Here is a 14,599-nt window from a genome sequence, read left to right as displayed (position 1 = left end):
TCGTTTATGGTCTGACTGACTCTTATACAGTTCACTTTTAGAAATGCATGCTAATAACATTTTTTTTTCAATATGTGACTACCAAGAAAGAGGTCTCAGGAATCAGCTGGAACTATTTCTTATTACCAATAAAGGCAGAGGAAAACCAAACTATATTTATCAGTCATTTTCATCATTTATATAAAATGTCTGAAAAATACTCGATTTTGCTTCATTTCCTCTAAAAAACTCTCTCACCCTGCCTAACATCCTAAATTATCTAAATTACCATAGACTTCTTTACCTGTTCTCCTTTTTCAAAAATTGTTTATATTCTATTAGTTTTTATGTTTAAATATACTTTTGATGTGCTACCTAGATTAGTCTGTCACCCTTAATAAAGACTTGAATTTTCAAAGGTGCATTTCTGAAGCTGAGCAAACTAGGTTATGTGAAAAGCAAAACAAAACAAACAAAAAAACACACAATAAAAAACAGTGGATGCTATGTATTGGATCTTCTCCAGTGAAACATCAGTAAATTGCTTGTATTATTCAAATGCAGATTCACATATTAGAGATTTCCAAAATACAAAATAATTAAGCTTGATGGAGACTGCTATTATAGAGGTATATGGCAAGGGGAAATAATTAGGCAATGTCACCTGTACTTCACATTATTATTTAATACACATTTAACACAGAATTATTAATTGTGTCATAAGCTGTGAACTAGGGTTACAAGATACAGTGTTAAGAACCAAACACTATCATTGGATGATTTTTCTATCTACTTTGGTAGCTCACTGATCTATTCAAGACACTTTGGACCTACCGTGTTTCCCCGAAAATAAGACCTAGCCAGATCATCAGTGTTAATGCGTCTTTCGGAGCAAAAATTAATGTAAGACCCAGTTTTATTTTACTATAATTCCAGGTATAATATAATATAATATAATACAATATAATATAATATAATATAATATAATACAGTATAGTATAGTATAGTATAATGTAATATAATATAATATAATACAATATAATATAATACCAGGTATAATACCAGGTATAATATAATACCAGATGTAATATAATAATATAATATAAGACTGAGTCTTATATTAAGTTTTGCTCCAAAAGATGCTTTAGAACTAATGGTCCAGCTACGTCTTATTTTCGGGGAAGCACGATATAAAAATAAATCGACTCAATCAAATCAGATGTGGAAGGAGGAAAGCTTTCTAAGAATTTAAAAGGTAATCTCATAGATGCAACATCACTAATGTAGTTAGTCCTATGATAACTAAACTGGTTTCTTTGACTTTCAGGAACGATATGGTCTCTCTCTCTGTTGAACTTCTCCTTTGTTCACACAGATTTCTCCACAAGCACACAATCCATATGGCTACCATCCCCTCGTGCCAACCCCTAGATGTCACAGATTTGGGGTCACTTATTTCACATTCTCAAGAGTAAGAGCCCAATCCATATCTTATTGGCCAGTCACTGGACGAATCCCCATTGGGTAAAATATTCATTTCTGATCCAATGAGAAGCTGGGAATTGAGGCACAAGAAACAACACGGTCCCCGAGACCTGCTCCTTACCAAGGACTTGCGGTGGACAAAAAAAAAAAAAAAAAGTGTACAGCATCCTAAAATATCACACAGAAAGATTTCGTATATGAACTGAAAACAGGGAAATGATTGGTCACAAAGCAAAATAGGTGTCAATTCCATGTTGTTTATGAACCTAAAAAAACCCAACTAGCTTAGCTTTCGAGGTGTTCAACAATAACAAAAATTTCTTCAAATATGTATATGAAGTAATACAAAATACACCCTTCTAAATATTATTTTTTACCTACATTGGACTTTCCACCTTCAACCAGTCAACCTTCTAAACACAATTTCAAGTGGACTCAATTCACTTTTCCTTTTTCTTGTCCATTCTGATTCCGTTAATTTGGGTGTTCAGACAAGTCAGTGATGAGTTTAAGAGATAACAGTTTAGCTACTTGCAGCTTCTTATAGCCGAGGTACTTGGAGACAGAAGTGGATAAGCTTCCACATATTCCAAACAAGCCTTTGTAATTGAAAAAGATATTGTGTCCAAGTAACCTAGCCTAACAATAAAGTTGCCATGATTTCTATTTAAAGGTTTGCCACTGTTCCACAAATAAAAGAACAATGTTAAAAGACTAATGTAATGGTAGGGTTCCTCCAAAAGAAAACATTCCAACCACAAATTTACTCTTACAATAAATACTTTAAAGTAATGGATGCAATGATCTTTCTTTTGTGGCAGCAAGTAAGCTAAGGGTCCACCAAATCCTGCTTCCTGAGCAGACAGGCTGTGGACCCCTGGACTAGGAATCCCTGCCCTACTCTCATCTATAAGAGGCCATGTGACTGGTTCTCACCAATGGACTGTGAGTGTCGCAGGGTTCTCGAGAGAGAAGTGGTTGTGCTTACTGTACAGGGGAGGAGGGGAAGCATGCAAGTAGCCCCCTAGCTAGCATATCTATCTGTTGCATGAGTAAGAAACGAACTGCTATTGTTAAGTCACTGTAATGCTGGAGTTTATTTGCTACAGTAACTTAAGTCAATTAAGTCAGTTCCCCAAAAACGTAATGTCAAAAACACAACATAGAACAAGATGACAGGAAAGTACAACGCATTTCTGAGAAGTGGAAGTTGTCTTACACAGCTTTATGTTTCTTTCACATCCACACATCCACACTTCATACTCACACACACTCACACACACATACTTCCATTTTTAAATATGAAAACATGGTTCTAAAGTGGATAGTTTATTCTGTGGTCAAGGGACGGTATTTTGCTTTGTTTTTAAACATTTCATAATCTCAAACCAATCCCTAATTGAACAATCATTCTATCTATTCTATCTATGGGTTTGAAATATTTTTACACAAGGGAATCACATGTGTGGTTGATACACGAGGAGCAATTTCATAATTTAGCATCACATATTAGCAAACATTATAGGTTACACCAAAACACTCCCTCTTTCATTTCCAAAACCTGCAACTCTGGATGATTTAGAAAAAAAAGAACCAAATTGGAGACCATGATATGGCATCTCCTGCTTGCCAGCAAGTTGACTAAATGTAGAAGCCGCCTTTGTATAAAATTATACATAATTTGCATTCGGGACAGGCACTAATCGTGTTAACAGTTTGAAGTACAAACCAGGCCATTTGGGACACCTCCTGAGCATCGTAAATCAGGTTGGTTACAATTCCTTTCCAACATCTGACATCCAACATCGAATGTTCCAGTTCCAAGGCCAGGTTTGGAAGGAGAAGATAAACAGCACCGTTTCCTCCCCCTGGCGGCGCCAAGCACAGCAGGGAGGGCAGGGCCCACATACCTGATACTGCTCATGCTCCCGGTCTCGGACCCCAGCTTGCATCGCTCCAGCTGGCTCGCTACGATCTGGCGTTCTGCCTCCAGCTCTCGGGTCAGTCTCTCAAACTGTAATTCCTAGAAAACAAAACAAAACAAAACAAAACACCCAGAAGATTAATTCTATCATCTCTATGAGAAGTGGAATTCCAACCAAAATGACAGCATGGTCGAGAGGCACATCTGATTTCCCTATATGTCAAGCTTGAGAAGTGAGGGACATCCAGGTGGAATCCAAGAGGGGTGTGAAGTTGACAGGGCTGTGTGTCACTCATGGAATCTAAATACTGGTTTCATCATCTACTGTTATAAAATGGGTTTACAATACTTATTTCAGAAGGTTGAGGAGGACTAAAGGAAGTATTTTCCATGAAAAACTAGCCTGTGGTACGTTTAGAAGATGGCCAGCACCCAACAGATATTAACATGCTTGTCCAAAAGTATAAAATTTAATAAAGACATAATTCATTCTTGTATCCTTTTGAGTATTGTGTTTATTCCCTACTGGTCTTCCAGCTGCCTCTATATACTAAATTGGTCCTCATGTTATTTACATATTATAGAATGGAGAAAATAATGTTTAAAACCATACTTCTTTATGCTTCCCATTTCAGTAGAATGGCAATGAAACGTATTCTCTACACTCTAGTTACTAAGGGAATAACCTTTAAATTTTTCTGTCACCTTTAAAAACAGCCAATTAAACCAATAAAGAATGCTTCTACACAGTGGCCTGAAATCCACTGTTAAAGGATTAATTTTAATGAAAAATGATTCAATCAGTACGCCAAGGATCTTAGCTGTTTCAACTACTAGATTTTTACACCGTAATTTGGTCTTTATATTTTACTTCCCCTTACACCTAAGTTTTTAAAATAAATATAATTATATCCAATCGTGTGTTTTTACTAAAAAAATTCAGGAAACATTTTTACAATGTCACATTTAGCTTTTTTTTTTTTTTTTTTTTAAACTATCGTCACATTTATGTTTGGGGAATGGAAAAACAAGAATGCTGAAATACAGAGTTGAGGTCAGTTTTGGAAAATGAAATCTCCCAACATTGCAAGGATTTGTCTTCCCAGAAATGATGAGTTAATTTTACTTGCTAACCTGGGACACTCTTGGGTGAGATCTTTGAAAAGTAGGATCGAGTGTGTCCTCTACATGTATTAAAAATACCCTTGCTCTTTCCCATATGAGAAGATTTTTTTTTTTTTTATGTTGACATTATTTAGGGAGTCTAAGGAAGCGTGAGCTCAACGTTTCCCTTCAGGGGACTAAAACTGATGGACTATGTTGCGGTTCGAGATCAAACTTTTATTCTTTTATATTCTGAAGGACAGCAAAAACTATTTGTAAGAAATAAGTACCAAGACCTCTCCTGAACATACTGTGTGCAGGTAAGCCTCCCATCTTTCTTTACGTTCTACTGCTTTCAGCGGGCAGTACCTCTCCACAAAAATTGCAAGTTCTAGAAGATTTTTCATTTCCAAGCTTTATACTGTGTTTTATTTTCAGTCTATCTATACAACAAGAAACCAACTCATACCTTTGAGTTGATAACACCTTAAAAACCTAATACCTGCAGATTATACAAAAATCCTCACAGGTACATGCAAATTCATTATTTGTGTTATGTAAAGGACTTAAATTTGCTGCATGTCTGCATATGTTACAAACAGTCCAATATGGTGAGACCATGCAGCAATGTGAGTCAGAATTCATGATCCGTCTTGGGTTCGGGCTAGCATTCTGGGTGTGCTGGTTGAACACTGTCTGAGAACTCACTGTATTTTTTCTTCATTTCAGTTTCATGGGAGGGAGATGACAGGAGACATGTTTTCATTCACAAGTTGCCTTTCCAGCACAATTCCCAGTGCTCCTCGTCCTTTTGTGTAGACCTGTATTTCCATCTGGCATCATTTTCCTTCTGTCGGAAAGACTTCATTTAATATTTCTCCTAATATGGTTCTTTGGGTGATGAATCCTTTCAACTTTCTACTTGCCTCCTGAGAGTCTTTATTTTGCCCTCATTTTGGAAAGACATTTTTGCTCCACTGCCCTCACACTTGCATTGTTTCTGACCCTAAATCCAAGGTATTTCGTATCTCTGTCTCTTTGTACATACAAGTGTCTTTTTTCTCTGACTCTCAAGATTTTCTCTTTATCACCGGTGCTGAACAACTTGATTTTCACATTCTTTGTGAACATATGGACTACACATATAAACACTGTTTTAATGTCCGATTAGTGAATTCTAGCATCTGTGTCTGTTTCAACTGATTGATTTTTCTCCTTAGTAGGGACCCTATGTCTACTTCTCCACACGTGCTATGATCTTGGGATATGAACCATTTGGAATTTCACCTTCCTGTGTTCTGGGCATCGTCACATTCCGACAAATATCTTGAGCTCTCTTCTGAGCACAGTTAAGTTACATGGAAGCAGTATGATACATCTGAGTCTTATATTTGATTGTTAGGGGTAACAGAACGGCCTCTAGTGTAGAGCTAATTACACTGCCTATGACGCTTCTCCAGAGGACAAGACTCAAAGTCCCAGGAACAACGGGCTGCCCAGCGTGGCTGGTGGGGTCAGGCACACACTCGTGGCCCTGGTGTGAGCATCTGGTGCTATTTCCTGCCATCCTTTTGGATGGTTCTTGGCCTCCCTCCTGGTGTTTGCCTTACACACACCAGCTGCTTACTTCTCCACGGAATGGTAGAAGGTGACCCTTTGCAGATTTCAAGGGTTCTCTTTTGAAGCAGCAATTGCCTTTCTTCTATTTTGCCCCGCAAATGCTAGCCACCTTTACCTTCCTGGACACTCAGTGTTGTCTCCCCAACTTGGGGCGTCCTCTGGGCTCTGCCTGGGTCCCCCTTTTCTACTGCCTTGGGGAAACTCAGTCAAATCAGTGAGCTGGGTAATTGTAAGGCTCACCTGATATGTTCCATGGCTCTTAGGAATTACTGCCCCTCATTGCCCACAGTTCAGTGTCTTGAAAACTGGTGTTTCATATTTTTTGTCTGTATGACTTTTTGTTGTAATTTCAGGTGGAAGGCATTTTCAGGTCCTGTTACTCTGTCTTTGCTGAAGCTAGACAGAGTAGAAGTTTTTTAAGAATTAGCAATGTTTCCCCCATACTTGATTTTTAAATGCATGTTTTCCACCGTATTTAAAAATTCACACTAAATGAACTACTAAACAGCTGGGCACTTAAGTTTTTACACCAAAATAACAATAATAATAACAACAACAACAACAATACACTCTAAAAAAAATAGAGGCACTTTTGGGTTGTTTCTTTTATTTGCCTGATGACTTTTTAATTGAATTGACATTTTCTTTATTAAGGAAATTGAATCAGTTTGTTGCCTTTTAAAAATGCCCATTCAATAAATGTGTCCTTTTCCCATCGCATATATGAAACAAGTCGGTAATTAAGGGAATTGTCCCTCTGTGCTTCACTAAGCAGTGCATAGTAAATGTCAGTCCTCAAGAAGCAAGGAAATTTCTCTTCTTCATCTAAAATTGTCTACTTTATTAACATAATAACACAAGATATAATAAAATTGGGTGCTAAAATGTTTATCGGGCACTTAGTATTGAGTGCTTAATTACTAGGACAGTGTATAAGGCAGAAACTTTTCCTGCTGGGCTGCTGCTGTGTCTGGTGTCAAGTGTGGTCCTGGCATATAATAGGTGCTTAATAAATAGCTGTGAAGTAAATGTAAGTGCACTGAGCTACTGTAAGTGCTTTACATGTATTATCTTGCGTAAACACGAAACTATTTCCTAGCGCCTATTTTTTCCTCACTTTACTAAAATGTTAAAGTAATTAAGGTAAAAAGGATTAGCTTTAACCAGAACAGAAATTCTTCTTTCAAAAGCAGGAAAGAGGATGAGATCAAGGATGACGTCTTAGGAGATCTTGACATGGAGAAGGGGGATGTTGAAGAAACTAATTAATATTAGATGGACTAAATGTTCCCAATATTTTTAATTCTTTTGTTTTAGAGACCACGGCGGTCCATCAATGTAGAGGACATAAGATGCCAATGTAAGCTGTCATTCCTGTTCACAATAAGACTCATTATTTCAATACACTGATGCCTATGAACTCTGGAGACCAGCTCCTGAAGCTCCTTACTGCACTGTCACTCAGACTACAGTCATCATTGCGTCCCTTACCACCACCCAAGGGCCTGCGGCTCATAAGGAGGGCTGTTTTCACCACATCACAGTATTGGGGTTGGGAACTCCAAGAACTTCAGGAGGCTCTGGTGTGATGTTGTGCTTGGAATTGATAATGGACATTCGAACTGGTAACCAGAAGAGCTGAAACTGCTGTTCTCCAACTTGGGGTACTCCTCTGACCTTATGGCCTCAAGAGTGTTGTCTGGGACACCGTCACAACAGTGAATGAGCTTCCCTTCTACTGGGGACACTCAAACTGCAGTGTGGGTGAGAAATAGCATTTCTCCAGTTCTAACTTGTCTGATGTTTGGATGGAGGAAAGGCCTCCCAGGACTGAGTAATTTCCTGGATTTCTTAGAGATGTTGAGGTGAAGGAGCATTCAAGAAGGGATGTTCCTAATAAGGCCAGGTGGCTACCTAAGAAATCCACTGGAAACATAAAAGCATGGGAATATATTCAGAAAAATTTGTAATACTGGCTGTAAGTGAATATGTGATATTATATCAATTCAGTGAAGGTGAGACTAAAAAAAAAGATGAGAAAAAGAGTGAAGAAAGATTTTTGAAAGTTATGTGGATTTGGAAGGTAGAAGCATAAAGGGAAGCCACAAAATAAATAGAAGAATAATCACGGGGCAAAAGACACCAGTATGACTTTCTCCTGGGCAGTTTCAGTGGAGAAGTGGTGAAACCAATCAGGCTACCAAAAGTGATATGATACGAAAAGCACAGGAAACAAAAGCACAGGAAACAAAAGCACAAATAGGACTCCATGAAATTAAAAAGCTTCCTTTCCTTTCAGCAAAAGAAACAGCCAACAGAGTGAAAAGGCAACCTATGGAAGGGGAGGAAATGTTTAAAGTAAATAATTTCCAAAATACTTCAGAAACTCATACAATTCCATAGTGAGTAATCACAACAACAACAACAACAAAATGGGCAAAGTACTTGAATAAACTTTTCTCCAAAGAAGATATACAAGTGGCTAATAGGTACAGAAAAAGATGCTCAACATCACTAATCATCCAGGAAATGGAAACCAAAACCACAATGAGCTATCACCTCACACCTGTTAGGATGGTTATCACCAAAAACCAAAACAAAAAAGACAGGAAGTAAACATTGACAGATTGGCTTTGTTTCTGTCCAATGGTTTGGGGTCTACAGACAACCATGTCAGCTGCAGCTGTGGATACAGTTAATACTGCGCCCTTGCTGGGGTCTAAAGAAATGAATTTGGAGAAAATAAAGATGACCAGAAAAGACTGGAGAAAAAACTAGAAGAACAGGGAAAACTGGGTAATGTTCCTGCAGAAGTTGATGAAGAAGGAAGCAACATCAACAATCGTACCCCTCAGTATATTTCTTCAGTGCCATGGTATATCAATCCATCAAAAAGACCTACTTTAAAGCACTAGGGACCACAGCGGCAGTACAGCTTATCTGGAGAATGAATGGAGAATGAATGAGGGGTGTGAAAGAGGATTCTATAACTACTAAGGACTGCAAAGGAGCATGGGAAAATCGTGGGGCCATGACACATAGAAAGAAAGACTGCTCTGAGGGACCTAAGCGAGTTGGAGCAAAATTTCCAGGAACTGGTATCACTCCAGATGAACATGTCCAATCTCAGCCGGTGCTTGACGATGATGGAAAGAGGGATCAGAGGAATGGCTGCAATCCAGAGGAACACATGAACCTTCTCGAAGAATATGCCAATGTTGATCTGGCAAAACAAATGCTGAAAGCCCAGAAGCACCGAGAAGAATTAGCCTCAGCAAAATCAGTGGAACAGTCTAATTCTCTAAAACACCAGTGGGGAGAAGAGGAACCAAATTCTCAGAGGGAAGATCGCAGCAGTGAAGACAAGGATACAGATAAATATGCAGATGATACTGACATACTGGACAGAACTTTGACTCTAAGAGACAGATGACTGTTCGGAATCTCGGGATTCGAGAAGATATTACAAAATATTCGCAGAATTTACATCCAAATTCTGCTTACTCTGATCCCAAAACTAGAGTGACGAGAGAATCCCTGAGCCAGTGCAGGAAAAAATGTAGATGAAGTGAGCTATTCGGGAGATAACTTTGTTAGATGAAGGGGTGACACCACTTCAAAGTCTCAGATACAGTTGTTTGCATGGGAATCCTATGACAAGGGATCTGAAGTTCATCTGCAGGCCAGTTCTACAAAACTAGAGCTATTGTAGAAGTTCTTCAAGGTCAAAAATAAAAACTTCGAAGAACAGCAGAATGAAAGCTTCCTGGAAAAGTATGACGGCCAAGAACATGTGGGTGCCCCTCCAGCTGAACTGCTTTTAGCTCAGATGGAAGATTATGTGGAGCACTCACATGCTTCTCTGGGGATCTTACAGGCAAGAACGCCAATGGGGACAATGCTGTCACTCTTTTTTCAAGTCTTCCTACTGTACTGGAGAAGGTGGGAAGGAGAGTGCTAATTCAGAGGAATGTATTGTAAAAAATAACTGGAGAAGAATCTGTGCAAAAACCTCAAACCCTCATGGAGATGCGTCAGGAAAAACTAAAAGAGGAGAAAAAGAAGCAGCAGCAGCAACGGAAGAGCAGTTCAGGTGATGACAAAGAAACATGAAAAACTGAAAAAGGCGCCGAACGAGGAGGCCCACCTTTATGGTGTCAAGGAACTCATGCAGATTGATGAGGAAGCAACCATGTAACGGCATACATGAAACTAGGGAACCCACTGAGGAGAAATGGAGGCCTAGGGAATGAAACGTCAGATGACCCCATGGCCTCTTTCCTTGGACAGGAGTAACTAGTCACAGAAGGTCACCCAAGATAAACACAGTGAGGTTCTATTCTTCCCAGCTTCTTGCTGATGATGGTAGGTGGAAAAATCAGTGTCCATTCATCTCACTGCCTGACTTTAGTAAAGCTTCCAGAAGTCTTAAAAAAAAAACCCAAAAGATAACAAGTTTGGCCAGGATGTGGAGAAACCGGAAACCTTGTGCAATGGTGCTAGAAATGTAAAATGGCACAATCAATATGGAAAACTGTGTGGAGATTCCTTAAAAAATTAACACTAGAACTACCACATGACCCAGCAATTGCATTCCTTGGTGAATATCCAAAAGAATTGAAATCAGGGTCTAGATGAGATCTGCACCCCCATGATCACTGCAGCATTACTCACAATAGATAAGACATTTTCAGCCAAGTATTTAAGATACCCAACAGACAACTGGATAAACACACACACACACACACACACACACACACACACACACACACACGATGGAATATTATTCAACCTTAGAAAAGAAGGAAATTGTATACTTGTGACAACATGGATTGACCTGGAAGACATTATGCTAAGTGAAATAAGTCACTTATGGAAGGACTAACATTGAATGATTCCATCTACATGAGGAATCTCAAATAGTTAAAATTATAGAAGCAGAAATGAATGGTGGTTGCAGGGGGCTAGGGAGTGGGGGAAATGGAGAGCTGATATTCAATGGGTATAAAGTTTCAGTTATACAACACAAATAAGTCCTAGAGATCTGGTGTACAACATAGAGCATATAGTTATCACAGTGCTATGCATTTAAAATTGTGTTAAGAGGTACATTTCATATTAAGTGTTCATATCACACACACACACAAAAAACAGAAAAAAGCAAAGGGACACAAGAACATTTTGGAGGTGATGGGTATGTTTATTATCTTCATTATGGTAAAATTTATCATGGGTGTATGTATATATCTGCACTCACCAAATTGAATACATTAAATATAGGCAGATTTTTTTATATAAGTATACTTAAATAAAGTTGTTTTAAAAAAATAGCCACAAATGTTATTTAGAAACCATCCAGAGAAATTGGTATTTTATGGGTGGATTACAAAGGACACACTATGGTAAGCGAAGCTTTAAGAAACAGTAAAGTAGTGCTAGACCTGAATCTCTCCATAATGTGGAAATTGTATTGTTTTAGAGGTCATAAAAATTTATAAAAGTAGTGAAGATATAACAGCAAATCTCATTAAAATTTATGAGGAGCTAGATTTAAATGATTTTCCGTCCTAGAATGGCATATTGTTATGTCACATAATGCATTAGGATTATAAGAAAAATTAGCATATAGCTTTATACAGTTTTCCTAAAAAGACTAAATTAATAATTAATCTGGCTTAATTAATTGGTGTTATTAAGTACTTTCAAATGGATAAAAGCATGTAAATCTTCTGTGGGGGATTATCTAACTCAGTATGAAAACTGAAATCAGAACACAGGTATTCACAGTTTCATCAATTCCTTCCACAAATATTTAATTTACCATTTTGGCATAAGCATCAGATGGGGTCATACAAGTTAGATTTGAGAAAGGGAAAACCCTAGTGAATTAAGTAAAAATAGATTTGCCATGATTTCACCACTATGAGAGAATGGAAAAGGGGACTGGACAGAAGTGGAGAATGGGAAAGATGGATGAGATGCTCAAGAGTAGAAGACAAAGTGTTTTCTGCAGTGTACATCTGACTGCAGTAACTTAAGATTCCAGTGACTTAAGATTCAAACTCCCCATGCTGGAAGTGGGAAGGTGAACCCAAAACATATCCGGAGGCCATTTGTGTGGACTATACATGCTCAGGCATAGAGGCTTCTTTGTCAACCTCTCCTCCTGGAGGAGGAAGGAACATTGAGGGCCAGCAGCTACCCAGACACAACATGGTGGTCCTGTGCAAAGCCTTCACGAATGCTAACAGCATGGCGGCAGGCATGAGGGCGAACACAAAAGTGGCACGGAATGTGATAGGGTGGCAGTGAGGGCTCCAGGCTTCTTCCTGATGAAGCCTCAGGAAAAGTCGTTCCTCTTGCTAAGTTAAGTTAAATGTGAAAGGAAAATCTATGAATGAGCAACAGAGGTCTAAGTTCCGTTAATGGCCCACCATTCTAATCTACACTCTCAAGAGTACACAGTACTATTGTTTGTGATCCAGTGATAATTAGTTTATACCTGCATCCTTCTACTTTATGATTATCTGTTCAATCATTTGTAGTCCTCCTAGCTTGTGAATTTTTTAAGGGAAGGACGACGTCCTAAGTTATAATTTTATCTGTGAGCTAAATGCCTAAATTATCATTGGCTAGGTAAATGCTTGTTATGAATGAATGACCCAAATCCTGGTGTCACAGCTTCCTGGAACGGAATGGCCAAGTTGTTTGTTATGCAATGATTTTTTCCAAAGAAGGTTATTTCATGATCACAACTGCATATAAGAATACTTCTGTAGGACTTCAAGAAAGCAGTGGTCTCATGAAATGTCTTCATCATCATGGTATTCTCTGAATTCATTGCTCTAATCAATAGTAAGAATAAAAATGTGTTACTCCTATTTGAAAGGGCTGTGGAATATTTATCTACATGATGTCTCTTCTGTTTGAATTTCCTCTTCTTTCTTTCAAATAAGTGCTTGTCTGATCATAATATATAGATATTATATACACACATATATAATGATACATATATACGTATATACATATACATATATATAATATGTAAATAAATATATAAAATTTTGTATATAACAGCCATTATATCTCCGACGGCAGAAGGGAAAGCAATTCTCATTTTAATTTTTGAATCAAATTGTACATGCACAAATTGAAATGGGTCAACTATTTCTCAAGTTTATTTGAGAACAGCAGCACAGCCTACCTTGTCATTTTCTCTTCTTCAGAGGCAAGTGCTTTTAACTCCATTTTCCGATTTGCGTTTTCATATCCGTATTAACTTTCTAATATTATCATTCCTTGACTTTTTAGTTGTAGGCCTCATCCATTGAATTTCCCACAATGGAAGATTAGGATTTAGCTCCATTTCTCTACCTTCCATCGTGCATATACAGATTTCCCATCTTTCCCTATCTCCCCCATATAGTTAAGCTGCAATTTTAGGTAGAACAATACTATGATGAACAGGCTTCGTAGTATGCTTTTTGAACATCAATATACAGTGTTTTGTTTTCCCTAAGTGAATAGCTTGTCTTTTAAAAATTTATTGTTCACTTGTTCAGTTGTTTATATACTAGTCATAAATCCAAACAAAAACCCTCGATTTGAATAAATTTGTCTCAGTCTCATCAAACACTGGAAATACACCAATTTCATCTATTGAGGAAATCTCTTTTGGTGCCTCCCAATCTGCTCTGATCTGGCCTCTTTGCAAGGTTTCCATCCTGTCCTGGGACCTCCCTTCATCTCCATGCTCCTTTGTCCCTCTTTTATGTGGCATTCCTCTTTCCTGGACCTGCTGCCTTCTTTGTCTTCCAACATTATTTTCTTTTCTGGTGAAAATTGTCTTTTCAGAGACAGACTGAATGGGGGGCAGTTTTTTGAGGCCTTGTGTGTCTGATACGATTTTATTCCACTCTCACACAGTTCTAGCGCTGAGTGCAGAGGTCGAGAATTCTAGGTTGGAAATGATACTCCTTCAGAGCTTTGAGATACTGCTTTGAGATCTTTTGCCTTCCAGTGTTGCTGTTGAAAAGTGTGAACCATTCTGAGCTTTTATGATACTTGTATGAAATCTGAAGAAAACTTGGTTGTCTCTTGTGGACCCCAGTGTTCTAAAATTCAATTGTGATGTGCCTTGATATAAATCTATTTTTAGACATTTCTGGACATTTAGTGGAATTTTCCAATATAGAAACCTATGCTGTTCAATCCTAGGCAATTCTATCATAAAGAAAATGTATGCTTTTCTCCCCTTTTAAAATTTTTTTCTTGATGTTGTTTTTATTTTCACTCATCATTCAGGTATTAAAGTCTACGTCGTTCTCTAAGTTTCTTTTTTTAATCATTTTTCTCTTCTAGTTTTCAATCTCTTTACCTTTTGCTTTACTTTCTGGAAAGTTTCCTCCATTTAATCTATAGGTCTCTAACAAGTCTTTTATTGCTGTTTTTCTTTTAATTTCTAAGACCTGTTTTTCTTTTTTCCTC

General features: G+C 37.9%; 1 protein-coding gene and 1 pseudogene across 6 annotated transcripts in view; one reads left to right on the top strand and one right to left on the bottom strand.

Annotated features, from left to right (window-relative positions):
• The window catches only part of CTNND2 (catenin delta 2), an 840,835-nt gene that overhangs the window by 536,231 nt on the left and 290,005 nt on the right, over positions 1 to 14,599 (bottom strand). For all 5 annotated transcript variants that reach the window (XM_081054244.1, XM_081054243.1, XM_081054241.1 and 2 more), the window contains one exon: positions 3,375 to 3,487. In XM_081054244.1, coding sequence (XP_080910370.1) covers positions 3,375 to 3,487 — 113 coding nt within the window. The remainder of the gene's footprint in view (positions 1 to 3,374; positions 3,488 to 14,599) is intronic.
• LOC308500235 (pre-mRNA-splicing factor SLU7-like) lies at positions 8,783 to 10,365 on the top strand (annotated as a pseudogene). Its single transcript has one exon. The product of its transcript is annotated as a pre-mRNA-splicing factor SLU7-like (transcript).

The sequence above is a fragment of the Rhinolophus hipposideros genome (genome assembly GCF_964194185.1).
Source record: "Rhinolophus hipposideros genome assembly, chromosome: 7".
Lineage (NCBI taxonomy): Eukaryota > Metazoa > Chordata > Mammalia > Chiroptera > Rhinolophidae > Rhinolophus > Rhinolophus hipposideros.
The sequence above is the reverse complement of the archived record's forward strand: the minus strand, read 5'-3'. Positions and strand labels throughout refer to the sequence as shown.